The sequence below is a fragment of the Salvia splendens genome, chromosome 19 (genome assembly GCF_004379255.2).
Source record: "Salvia splendens isolate huo1 chromosome 19, SspV2, whole genome shotgun sequence".
NCBI lineage: Eukaryota > Viridiplantae > Streptophyta > Magnoliopsida > Lamiales > Lamiaceae > Salvia > Salvia splendens.
In genome coordinates, this window is record NC_056050.1 from 22,693,191 (window position 1) to 22,706,130 (window position 12,940).

Consider the following 12,940-nt stretch of genomic DNA (forward strand, 5'->3'; position numbering starts at 1 on the left):
CTACGATACGTAAGATCATGATATTATCAACTAAATTTTAAGTTTTTGAAAAATACCAAATTTTGACTAAAGATTATGATTTTAGATACTATTACCCTTAAAATAAATACATAAATACATTAACCTATGAGAGCATCCACAACGATGGACGGCGGCCCCGCGTCCGTCCGTGCCAGCAGCGAGGACGCATACCGCCGCCGCTGCCTCGCGCCGTGCCAGCGAGCAGGCGACGTGGCGGCTTACGATTGGGCAACGGCATAGTCGTTGCCTTTGAATTATTTTTTTTTAATTTTAAAATCCGATTTTTAATTATATAAAATGATAAAAAATAAAAAAAAATTCCAAATCCCAAAAATATGACCGTTTTTTTCCCGTTTTTTCTGAATTTTTTTTATTTTTTTTTATTTTTTTTCCCTCAAAATCATCTATAAATACACACATTCATCATCCATTTATCACATCAAATCATCTCTCATTCATCTCTCATTCATAATTCTCATACAAACTATCAACACATTCATCCCTCACTCAAAACCTCAAATGGATTTCACCCATATTATGGCGGAAGAGGAGCGCGAAGAACAAGAATACTACGAACAACATCGTGCCGCTTACTAAGCATACGTCGCGGCGAATACCCTCACTCCTCCTCCTCAACGAACCAGATCAAATCGCCGCTACATCCATCGTGACCGGGAGGGAGCCCACGAAAGGCTCGTTGCCGACTACTTTGCCGACCAGCCGCGGTTTCCGGCAGATTACTTCAGGCGCCGTTTTCGCATATCAAAGCGCTTGTTCATGCGAATTGTCAACACATTGTCCGCACGTGATGAATTCTTCCAAACAGGTCCAGATGCAGCCGGCCAGCAAAGTATCACGCCGTTGCAGAAGTGTACGTGTGCCATCCGACAATGCAGTCCATAGCTTTCCCGGAATGCTTGGCAGCATTGACTGCATGCATTGGAGGTGGAAGAATTGCCCGACTGCTTGGAGGGGGCAACACTTGAGCGGTCACAAAGGCGGCGGCCCAACGCTTATCCTTGAGGCGGTCGCCGACTACCGCCTATGGATTTGGCATGCATATTTCGGCGTTGCTGGATCCAACAACGACTTGAATGTGCTATATTCTTCACCACTCTTCAATGATGTGATGAATGGTGTAGCACCGGCGATCGACTTCACCATCAACGGAAATAGATACCACATGGGTTACTATCTCGCCGATGGTATCTACCCACGGTGGTCGACTTTCGTGAAGACGTTCAACAACCCGCACGACCCGAGACGGGTTCTTTTTGCGCAGCGTCAAGAGTCCGCACGGAAAGACGTCGAAAGAGCTTTCGGGGTCCTTCAAGCCCGATTCAACATTGTTAAGTCCCCGGCTCGGCTATGGTACGTGAATAATATCGCTGACATCATGTTCACGTGTATTATCTTACACAACATGATTATCGCCGACATCATGTTCTACGACGAGGACGAAGCTGGAAGCTCAACAGCGAGGTCTCCCCCACGCCGAGGCGAGCATACGACGGTTGGCCAGAGAATCGAGACAAGGCACACAATGCGCGATACCCGAATCCACAATCAACTACAAGAAGACCTAATCAAACACATGTAGGCGAAATTCGGCAACGCTGAGTGATTTTTTTAATTTTTAGTATTTTAATTATGTAATTTTTAATTTTTAGGATTTTAATTATGTCGTTTTTATTTTATTTGTCATTTGTAATATTATTTAGGTTTTTTAATGAATTTTAGTATTATTGAAATGTTTTTGTTTAATTGAATTTTAAATTAATTGTGTTCGTCCTTGCGGAAGAGCACAACTGTGAGTGTTGTGCTCTTGCCAGAGAGCAGGCAGAAAAAATAGGGCCGGGCCCACAACCATGCCGCTGGCAAGAGTACGGTTGTGGATGCTCTGACTATCTTAATCGACAACTCAGTCCATAAGTCGATAAAATTACATCATTTTTCACACTTTATTCCATTTAAAATATATTTCTTTCTCTCCTAGATATTACTCCCTCCTCCCTAATAATTTGGCATCAGACCTGAAACGAGTTTTAAGAAATGTAATAGAAAGTGAGTTGAAAAAATTAGTGGCATGTGGGTCATATTTTTATATAGTATTAGTTTTATAATAAAGGGTGGGTGAGAATGAGTTAGTAGAATGTAAGGTTCACTATTAAAAATGATAAAAGTGAAAGGCGACAAATTTTTAATGATGAACAAAAAAGGAAATACAGTAAGCGATAAATTTTTAGGGACGGAGGAGTATACTACTACTATTAATTTCGAACCATAAGGAATAAGGAGGAGTACTAAATTATTGTCATATAAATATTTATGACAGTTGATTGACATATCCGGCCCGTAATCCGCCACGTCATCGCGCTGACGTGTCAACCTCCGAACTGCAAATAACAACCAACCAGCCTCAACTTCCTCCTCTTTGTCAACTCCAATTCAGTTCGAAGCCATGATCCAAAATTTCACCACCATTTCCAAATTAAACCCTCTCATTTCCCCTACAAAATTCAATCCCAAAATCCCCCTACCTTTTCCAAGCAGGATGTGCTCCAACGCAGTTAGAGCTGCACAGACAATCCACGCGGTTCCGGGTCTCGGGTCGGACGAGATGGAGCGGGTCGCCCACCAGACCTTCACGCGGTACACTTCCGACGCAATGCCGCCCCCGCCCAGAAAAGGAAAAGGAGTCGCTATCGTTTGGTTCCGAAACGACTTGAGAATCTTGGACAACGAGGTTTTGCACAAGGCCTGGGCTTCGTCCCAGGCTCTCTTGCCCGTTTACTGCGTTGATCCGATGTTGTTTGGCGCCACGTATCACTTTGGTTTCCCCAAAACTGGAGGTATTCTTTGCCACATTTCGTGTTTTTTGCTTCTTCTGTTTGAAAGCATTTGGTGATGTTAAGGATTTGTATGTGCATTATGTTTTGAGTTTTTATGAGCGTTCGACTATGCACATCCGAACTCACATTAGTATCATATTTTCCACTTTAGGTTACGTGCATTATGTTTTGAGTTTTTGTTAGTGATCGACTATGCACACCTGAATCCACATTAGTATGATATTGTCCACTTTAGGTTAAGCCCTTACGGTTTAATTTTTGGGACACTTCCCAAATAGCTTCATACTAATGTAGTTGGGGTAGCCCTTATATATTGCTTTCAATTTTTACTTATTTCCCGACGTGGGATGTGGTTTGCACCCCAGCAGTTTTGCTTCCTTCGTTGCTGTTTTGAGTTTCTTGAATTCATAAATGTTTTATACTAAAATGTGCAAATTAATGGTGTGTTTGGCATGAATTATGCGTAGTTTTAATGTACTATTTTCGACTTTCTTGTCTGCCAGCTATCAGATCGCAGTTTCTTATTGAGTGTTTAGCCGATTTGAAGCAAAATTTGATGAAAAGGGGCCTCAACCTTATGATTCAACAGGGGAAACCAGAGCAGATTCTTCCTTCACTTGCCAAAGCATATGGAGTCCACACTGTTAAATAACTCTATTTTCTACGTTTCTTTTCATATTAGCATAGCTAGTCGGCTTACTAGATCTCATCTATAAACGGAACATTGCTGGTTGGAATAACAGGTTTATGCTCAGAAAGAAACGTGCAGTGAGGAAGTACATGTCGAGAGATTGGTTGCCAAGAATTTGAAAAAAGTCGTGCCACCATTAGCCGAGGGTGTGTCTGCTAAGCATAAGTCTACTAATCTGGATTTGATCTGGGGGTGTACTATGTACCACATCGATGACCTTCCATTCAATTGCACGTCTTTGCCAGACGTGTATACTCAGTTTCGTAAGGTGCATTTCCTTTAACATACGTTTCAGTTTCAGTGCTTGTTTTGGTCAGTAGAAGAGGCTCTCTGATGTGTTTGATGTTTTATGATCAAACATACAGTCGGTTGAATCAAAGTCTACCATTAGGAGTTGCATTAAGGTTCCGGCATCACTTGGTCCCACGCCCGATGTTAAAGATTGGGGATGCATCCCCGATGCTTCCATGCTTGGGGTTCAGCCAGAAAAGGCATGTAAATTTCTTTTCTATATATACATTAAATATTAGTTTCTCTTGAGGCTCAATGTTGCATTTTGTTTGATTCTTTCGATTCAGGCTTCGAAAGGAATGGCGTTCACAGGGGGCGAAAGTGCAGCACTGAGTAGAGTGCACGAGTATTTCTGGAAGAAGGCGAGTGTTTTCTTCGGATTTACCAAGTATTTGAAGTCATTCTGGATTTGAGCATAATGAGTGAAGTGATTAGTTTGATTGTGTACTTTTATTAGGATCTCTTGAAGACATATAAAGTGACACGAAACGGGATGCTAGGACCTGACTACTCGACAAAGTTTTCTCCCTGGCTTGCCTCTGGAAGCCTTTCACCTCGTTTTATTTATGAAGAGGTATAACGCGACTGACATCCATATTCGATAAATTTATACTACGCTTAATCAACTGCAACGATGGGTTAAGACTTTGATATCAACGAGAATTTGATTTGCTTAGGTGAAGAGATATGAAAAGCTGAGAGTATCAAATGATTCCACATATTGGTACTTTCCACTTTTCGCCTTCCTTATCAATGTGTGTTTTTGTGTGAGATTATACACATCGAAATCAATTATGTCATGTAGAAACTGTCGAAGGATGTCCATGAAAAGCTACTTGTTTTATCACCAGGGTGTTGTTTGAACTTATATGGAGAGACTACTTCAGATTCCTATCAATCAAGGCTGGAAACTCTCTCTTTTATGTTGGTAAGGGAAAAGGAATATCGTAGTACAGGACTGTCAACGAAAGCACTTGTTTCGACCTCAAGAGTTTAAAATGCATCAGAATATGATCAGCTCTAAGAAAATCTGGTTTCGTATACACCTCTGTTGTTAAGAATGTTGCTACATCCACAACATCGAAGATTTCTTGAAGATGGTATATTTTACGTTACAGGTGGTCCACGAAGAGTGCAGACGAATTGGAGCCAAGACCAAGCATTGTTTGATGCTTGGCGAAATGGTCAGACCGGGTATGGCTTTGGAGGATCGTAATTTATTTATGTTTCTCATGTATTCATACGAAAAAGAAAATTGGTGTCCATTTCTGTTGACTGATTTGTTATCGTGCAACTTCTAGGTATCCTCTGATCGATGCAAACATGAAAGAGCTATCGGCTACTGGCTTCATGTCGAATAGGGGGCGACAGGTGAACTTAAAAATCAGTACACATACATGTTATAGTTTGTCAGTTTGTTTGATGCGAATGTCTATCTTTGACAGATTGTATGCTCATTTCTCGTTCGAGACATGGGCGTTGACTGGAGGATGGGAGCAGAATGGTTCGAGTCTTGTCTCTTAGATTATGATCCGTGTTCCAACTACGGTAACTGGACCTATGGAGCAGGTCAGTTCCAGTGCTGGAGATATTCGTTTGTGCCATCATTCATTCTGTATTGACAAATAGTAGCTGATGTTCTTTAATTCTCTCTCTAGGTGTCGGGAATGATCCACGAGAGGATCGGTATTTCAGCATCCCGAAGCAAGTATGTTAAACTTCCTCTTTTCTCAGTCTTTTCTTCATGGGAATGGGACAAAAGAACTATGTTAGCAACCTGACTATGTTGTGAGTTCAGGCTCAGAGCTATGATCCAGACGGCGAGTTCGTGGCGTACTGGTTACCTCAACTGAAGCCACTGCCTAAAGAGAAGAGGCATAATCCTGGGATGATGATGTATATGAAGCCAATAGTGGCACTCAAATTTGGGAACACAAAGGCCTCAGGAGCAAGAAGAGGTGGTGTGGAAGAGAAGAAAGGGAAGAGCTATAGAGGGAACAGAATTCAATAAAATAATGATGCTTGGCATATACATATCATTTTTCAAGTGGAGGAATGAGAGATAGGTTGTTTGTTAGCTCTTGCTCTTGCTCTTGCCGGTGTTGTGGATGGATGTGTTCACAGATCTCTGAATACTGTCTTGCTTCTGCAAGAAGGCGAATCAAGGAGCTGTAACGATGCACAAGTGGTTCGTGGGAAGAGAACACGAGGATATTCGAGCAAGGCTCTATGTGTAATTTTGACTATGAGTTTCACTTGAAACACATGACTTTTGCACTAATCTATCTGTAACACTATAGTTGAGTCGTATTCCATTTTTAGTCATCTTACTAGTTGAACCATTTCCATTTACGATAAATGTAACACATTTAATCTTTTTTACTTCATTCTTGTGTTTTATTCTCTCTTAATTTATGTACTTTATTTTCTCTACACTTGACACACTAAGAGTTTATTCCTTGATCTTCGTGCCCAAAAGATACACATCTACATCAATATGAACATCTACGGAGTACTAATTATTTTATTAATTAAATGATAAAGTGATAGTATCCAAAAAAACATTATAATTTGGGTGGCAAAGCCTTTTGTCCCTGTTAAGTGTCACTGATATCATATCATGATGTAAATGGAGGATGAGAAAAAGTCCACCCACAAGCCACAATGCCAATATATAAGAGATGCCAAAAATTAGCAGTAATATATAAGTAGGGTCAAAAAAATATAGTATATGTCAATATTACTTTGGGTAGCTTAAATATGTAAGTATGCAACTACAATTTAGACAGTATTCATCCCTTATTAAGCAAAAACATATGTATCAATTAATCAAAGGTGCTATATTTGAGTCATCATCAGCTATCCTCTCCGAAAATCTGTAAAAATCTGCTGGCAGTGGTATATTGAGTTCTGAGCAGACTAACTGCATGATTTTAGCAGTCACGCCTCCCATGTTTAACTTGTTCAACGTTACGCCAATAGAAAATCGGTTTTCAATGTCGCAGTAGCCTGTTGATCCACCAAGTCCAGAATGCCCGAAGCCAATCAGCTTACCATCCTCTGAGTAAGATCTTTTAAAACCGAGACCAAACTGCCCACCTGGAAGTGTCAACTCCTCGTAATCCCCAGCTCCCACGAATGCATCGTGGATTCTGCTGTTGGTAAAAATTTTAGCAGTTGTTTGGTCGTTGCCATGTTCACCTCTAGCCACAGAGATGCTGCTGCTGCTGCTGCTGCTAACATCTTCACTGGGAACCTTAGTGTAGTTGGCTCCGCTAGCCTTTTTCGCAAAGCTACCATCTTTGGAATTGTTTCGTGAGTGCTTGGAACCTTTTTGTTTTTTGGTGGATTTTGGAGATGTGAATTTGGGGATGTGCGGGTGGCTCCCCAGTTTGGGTTCGGCAGGAGAAGCATGTGGTGGTGGAATCGCGCCTTGATCCACAAGAGCTGCATAGTAGCGTGCAAGAGCACGAGCTGAGCAATGTGCATTAGCAGAAGGTATGATGGCACGCCGTGCAAAAAGAGTGTTAAATAAAGCAGGAAGAGCAGATGCGATCTCGGATGGGTCTTGCATATGGGACTGGAAGCTGGCTGGGATATCTGGCCGGCTTTTGGCCATCTCGGAGAGTCTCTTGATGTCCTCCGCATCAGATGTGAGAGTGGCAAGTCGAGATTCCACACCTAGTAGAAATAAATTGCATTGTCAGATATATACAGTCGAAAAAGGAAGACTACGGAGAAAGATTAGATCATTTTTCTTATCCAACCAACTAAACTGTAATGGACTCAGAGACCTTTCGGACTTGATCTAACAGTTAAAAGTATTCGATTTCCACTTTTAGACCATATATAAGAAATTTTACAACACAAACTTTGGTAAATCTTACTCCTCTCTTCTCGATCTCATATAGTTTCCCAAAAGGTTGGACGAACTGCACTTGATGGGTTTAATATTTACCGCCAAGTTGAACTAGCCAACTAGGAATAAGAACGAGTACAAGGTGCTGTGAACAGGAGACATTATACATGAAAAGTCTAAACATACCTGGAGGAATTCCAATGTATAGCTCGCCATTTATGTTAAGAGGTTGAATAAATGCTTCTTCAAGGATCTCCTGAAACTTCTTCTTCGATGCATGCTGTATCATAAAAATTATATTAATAAGCCTCACAACGTAAATGTTGGTTCAATTAGCAGAGAACTGATGAGTTTCTCCTCGAGACATGAAAAACAGTAGGTGAAACTTTCTCCGTTTCAGGATTCAGGTTCTATTCCAAAGAGAGGAGAGGGCTGAGGAACTAAAGCTTCCTCTTAGGAACTACATATACCGGCATGACTAACTTAAACCAGTACCTAGAAAGTTTGTTGCAACATGTATCAGCTTAATCATTTTTGTCTTGTAAGGTCACCATAATCAGAATACTGTGCTCTCCATCTGTTTCATGAAAACAGATGTAGAGCAATAGCATTTCTCTGTCAAAAAATTTCACAAATTTTCTCAGACGGTACGAATAGTTCATCTTTGCAAATTTTGAATTTTGGTCAAATTAATCTAGCAGTATGGTAAAATAGAAGTTTTAATTGAACCTCTATCGAGTCTTTGTTCTTAATGTATCATAGACAATCAAGACATGTGAATTATGTTGAAGATAAAAAGGAAGGGAGCCTCACACGCCACAAGCTATAGTATTCATACCACATTCCAAGGTTGAATTATGTTGTCCCTAAACCCAGACATAAGAAGATAATTTTAAATATAGGGAGAAGAAGGGGTGGGAGGTCTGAGGGAATACTCCCTCCGTCCCCCATTGTGTGTCCCACTTTTTCCATTTTGGGACGTCTCTTATTAATTGTTCCACTTAACCTTTATTATTTTTGGTAATGAAGCTCACATTCCACTAACTCATTTAAATCACAGTTTATGAGTATAAAATTAATATATAAAAGTAGGACAACATTCCACTTACTTTTTCCACATCTATAATTTACATTTCTTAAAACTTGTGTTAGGTCAAAGTGGCACAAGTAATTAGGTTAGGGGGGGAGTACAAGATTGAAATCCGCAGTATCATTTTGTTACTGAAAGAATAAGATCTTCAATTTAATATTTTTACCTCAATAATACCGCCACATAACCAGCCAAAAGACAAGTAATGGTATGACTGCTGACCTCCAGGTTCAGTCTCTGGCACCATCTTTGTGATGCAATTTAGACATTCATCCCAATCAGTCAGAAGTAGAGGGTTTTCGCGTGTTACACTGCTCATGGCATTTTGCAAACCAGCTGTGTGATTAAGCACGTGATGAACCTGATAGAACAAATAAAAAAGTATTTTGAATACATCATCCAAAGATAGAACTGAAATGGGAAACAAGCGGAGACAGTTACATGATAACTATACTCTAGTACAATCTTAGAGTTAAGAATTTGCAAGTTAGGTCACATCATTTGGTGAATAATAAAGATGGCTGCACTTCACTAACACCACAGATTATTTTAATTATTACAGATTATTTTAATTATTAGGGCATTTTCAAACAGATATAGATTCGTCATCATCATATGAAAAGTAGCATACATCCAAAATGTTACCTTTATCTTGTCTTTTCCATCTGATCCAAATTCGGGCCATATATTTTCAACTTTGTCCGAAAAGTCCAGCTTCCTGCTAGATTAATTTTAACCAGTTAATACTGAATCTTCATTTCCAACCAAATCACATGTGAGGACCAATCAATTAATTTGTTGGATATCAATGCAACAATTATTTTAACATAGAGAATAGATACATATTAAATGGGGCTAACAATAAGGAGCTAGTCAACAGTGGCAAACCATATCACACCTGCCGCTTCATGCCTACATGAATATAACAGAGCATTAACAACTTTTGCATACCGTTTATCAACAAGCCAGTGAACCATTCCTGCTGTGATTCCTTTAGATACAGAGAAAACAGGGAATAAACTGTCAGGCTGAACTGGTCTAGGATCATATCTTCCGAGGACCCCAGCAGCAGTGTCAATGATTACTTCTCCATCTTTATAGGCACAAACCTACGCAAGTTCAGTGAAAAAACAGCAGAACTTCTCAGATAGGCCAGAAGAACTAATATAGAGCAAGAACAAGTGGCTTTGTAATAACATAAGGGCACAAGCTCTATCACTTGACAAACACACTATGAGATGTCAGAAGGAATTAATTTAATGACTAAGTAAATTACATAAAGAAGGATGAAGGTCTAGACTTATACTCCCTCCGTTCCACTGTAATGGAGTCACTTTTTTTTTGCACTAGTTTTGAAGAAATGATAATAAAAATGGAGAGAGTAAAATAAGAGGGAGTATGTACCAAAAATGACCACATATCCTGCCAATATATTCTATTCTATAAGCTCGATGATTTCACATTTCCAGGTGGCATGGGATTCTAACATAATTTGGGAAATGATATGCATATGTGAATATAAACAATATGAACTTTTGATTCATTTTGCTTTAGTCATTTTATCAACAACCAAAACCTGTTAAGTCGAAGGAATAGATATCTAGCATGTTCTTTGCAAAGAAAAGAGTGATCATTGTAGTTTTTTTTAGGAAAATAACTTTAAATAGACAGGATTTCATACTTATTCTGCAGTAATATCTACCTGTATTCCAAGTACTTTATCAGCATTGCCAAGCTCAATTAAGAGCTTCCGAAGCTTGTTTTCAACATTAGAAAGGATAGGAGTGTCGTGCATCCAGTTTGGATTAGCCGCTGGCCCTTTGTTCACATTGCTGAAACAAGTTTCCACAAGAGGATGAACATCCCTGAGGATACAAAAAATCGTGAAATCACAGCTTACCTTTGTAAAACAGATTCTGCAAATGGTCTCATAATATCCACGTAATTAACACGAAGACCCATTGATGACGAAAGACCTGAAATCCATGTCAGTTCACTAATTATGGATTTGTATACCAAATAGAAGAAGTGTGTACACAAAAAAAGTTATCAGATACCTCTTAGAAGATTAATCACTCTGCTGAATATAATGATATCCCCTGGAAAAGCATCAACCTGAAGAAAATATGTATATGAATACATTGAGAAATACTTTTGTTGGTATTGCATGAGGGGAGGTTTTCCACTAATTGTATAATAACATCACAACGAAGACCATTATTTGGACTTACAGGATTGAATCGTTTGACTTGTTTCTCATTGAGCTTCATTTTCTCTTGAAGGACCTTCATATTTTTATCTCTTTGCTGAGCTAAAGCTTTCATTGTTTTCTTCACCAAATAATGGAAACAACTCAGTACATACAAAACGATTAATTATATTGAAAATGAATATGTGTCTCTTACTGCAGCTTCAGCTGCTGGGGTTGAAGTGCGGAAGAAGACATTTGCTATTTCCATAACTTGCTCGGGTACATCCAACCGCAACTTAAGTCCCATTTCCGTGAAGGAAGATAAAAGAGCCACATGATCACCCTGCAATAAGCAGCACATAAGTTTTCTTGACAAAATAATAACAATAATACATGGATTTCAATCAAAAAAATTGGAAAAAAACACTGGATCATACTCCCTCCGTCCCATGCTACTCGCACTTTTCATTTTAGGCCGTAAATTTGGGATTGATTTTTTTGTGTAATTAAAAAAGAATTTTAGGTGTAATGAGACATCACTTAATAAAAGAGCTCTTAACTTAAACTAACATATTAATTAAATGCATTAATTCTAACTTAAATTATAAATAGTGTAAGGACTTTGTGACGAGCCGAAAAGGAAACGTGCGAGTAGCACGGGACGGAGGGAGTAGTTAAGAAGGTAAATATGGCAACGAATGACCTGGACAGTAAAGATCTGACAGGCCCAATAAGTTTACATATGATACTAACTCTAGGATAAAAGAGAAAAAAGTGAACTTCTACTTTTCTAGAGGAAACCGAACACGGGTCTCAACAGCCCAACTAGTGTTCGTACCCAGAGCAAAGGGAAGGCAAAAAAAACACTATGAACTTAATTGAAACCCTGAACTTAGCAGCACCGGCAGAGACCTATGTAATTCCATTCCTTTCTACATGGGCCATGAGAACGAGTCGATTTGTTAGCCTCACTGACTGAGAGTTTGTGATATAGATGTAAGAATCACAGGTTTAAACCTATGGGCTCAAAGCATCAAACTGTCCTTCCCATGATGAACTATCAAGCTAATTTTCTACTACTGGTGTTGTTTTGATGTTCTATCAAAACTTGTCAATTATATATTTTGGACATCGGTTAACATGAGAACTATGGAGGAAAGGCTGCTAACCTCAGCAGATGCTAGAAACATTTTTGCTAAAGCTTGTTTCAAAGGAGATGATAGCCTCTTTGTAAGCCCAAAATCAAGCAATATCGGTCGATGTGGAGGAGCCTTGCTCACAAGGAAGTTTCCTGCATCAAACCAGAAGAAGATACATGATACAGCATAAAAAAATAGTAGGATATATGTTCGTTAACAAACTGAAAGAACAAAAACCAGACTGAGATTCAAGATATATGGTACCAGGGTGAGGGTCACCATTGAAGAATCCATCAATATATATTTGATGTGCATATGCACGACTAATTTCCTCAACCAGTTTTTGTTTGTCAACGCCCATTTCTTGCAGAGAAACTGAGTCGTTTAGACGTATTCCATCCATATACTCTAAGATTAGGACTTTCTCAGTTGACTGCAGCATAACATAAATTGAGAAAATTATGAAATTACCATATAATTAAGAAAAGCAACTTGGTAATGCAGGAAAATGCAAAAAAAAAAAGCTTCTCTTTTTTTTTGATGAACTTTCCACAAGTAGATATCACTGTAAGTAAAATTAATACGTAATGTGGATACAAAGTTCAGAGAACATAGTCTAGGAAAGATTAAATCCTTGTTATGCACGGATACCATTTCAGGTATCCTTCAAAGCTAGCCATTAAGGTATTGTTTTATTCTGGTATATATGCAATCAGAACGTTGTTCTTCTCTCATGCAGGAAAGCAAACCAAAAAGGTGTTAGATATACCTGACGAGTATGCCTTTTCTAAGTATTGAAGAGATGT

The 12,940-nt window shown here is 39.1% G+C and overlaps 1 protein-coding gene across 1 annotated transcript; it reads left to right on the forward strand.

The window, feature by feature from the left end:
• The first annotated feature begins 2,468 nt into the window (after positions 1–2,468).
• On the forward strand, positions 2,469–6,242 carry LOC121779739 (cryptochrome DASH, chloroplastic/mitochondrial-like). Its single transcript, XM_042177134.1, has 13 exons — positions 2,469–2,873; positions 3,377–3,516; positions 3,617–3,832; positions 3,930–4,055; positions 4,143–4,217; positions 4,313–4,429; positions 4,533–4,579; positions 4,707–4,783; positions 4,974–5,049; positions 5,157–5,226; positions 5,301–5,424; positions 5,514–5,563; positions 5,654–6,242. Exons 1-13 carry the CDS (start codon positions 2,483–2,485, stop codon positions 5,864–5,866), a joined length of 1,722 nt encoding a protein of 573 aa, XP_042033068.1. The 5' UTR covers positions 2,469–2,482; the 3' UTR covers positions 5,867–6,242.
• The last annotated feature ends 6,698 nt before the right edge of the window (positions 6,243–12,940 follow it).

Excerpts from the sequence above, each read along its gene's own strand:
- LOC121779739 (XM_042177134.1), top strand. The coding sequence starts at position 2,483 with ATGATCCAAAATTTCACCACCATTTCCAAATTAAACCCTCTCATTTCC. Across the intron at positions 4,784-4,973 it reads AAACTCTCTCTTTTATGTTG|GTGGTCCACGAAGAGTGCAG; the intron begins GTAAGGGAAAAG and ends TTTACGTTACAG. Across the intron at positions 5,425-5,513 it reads TAACTGGACCTATGGAGCAG|GTGTCGGGAATGATCCACGA; the intron begins GTCAGTTCCAGT and ends TTCTCTCTCTAG.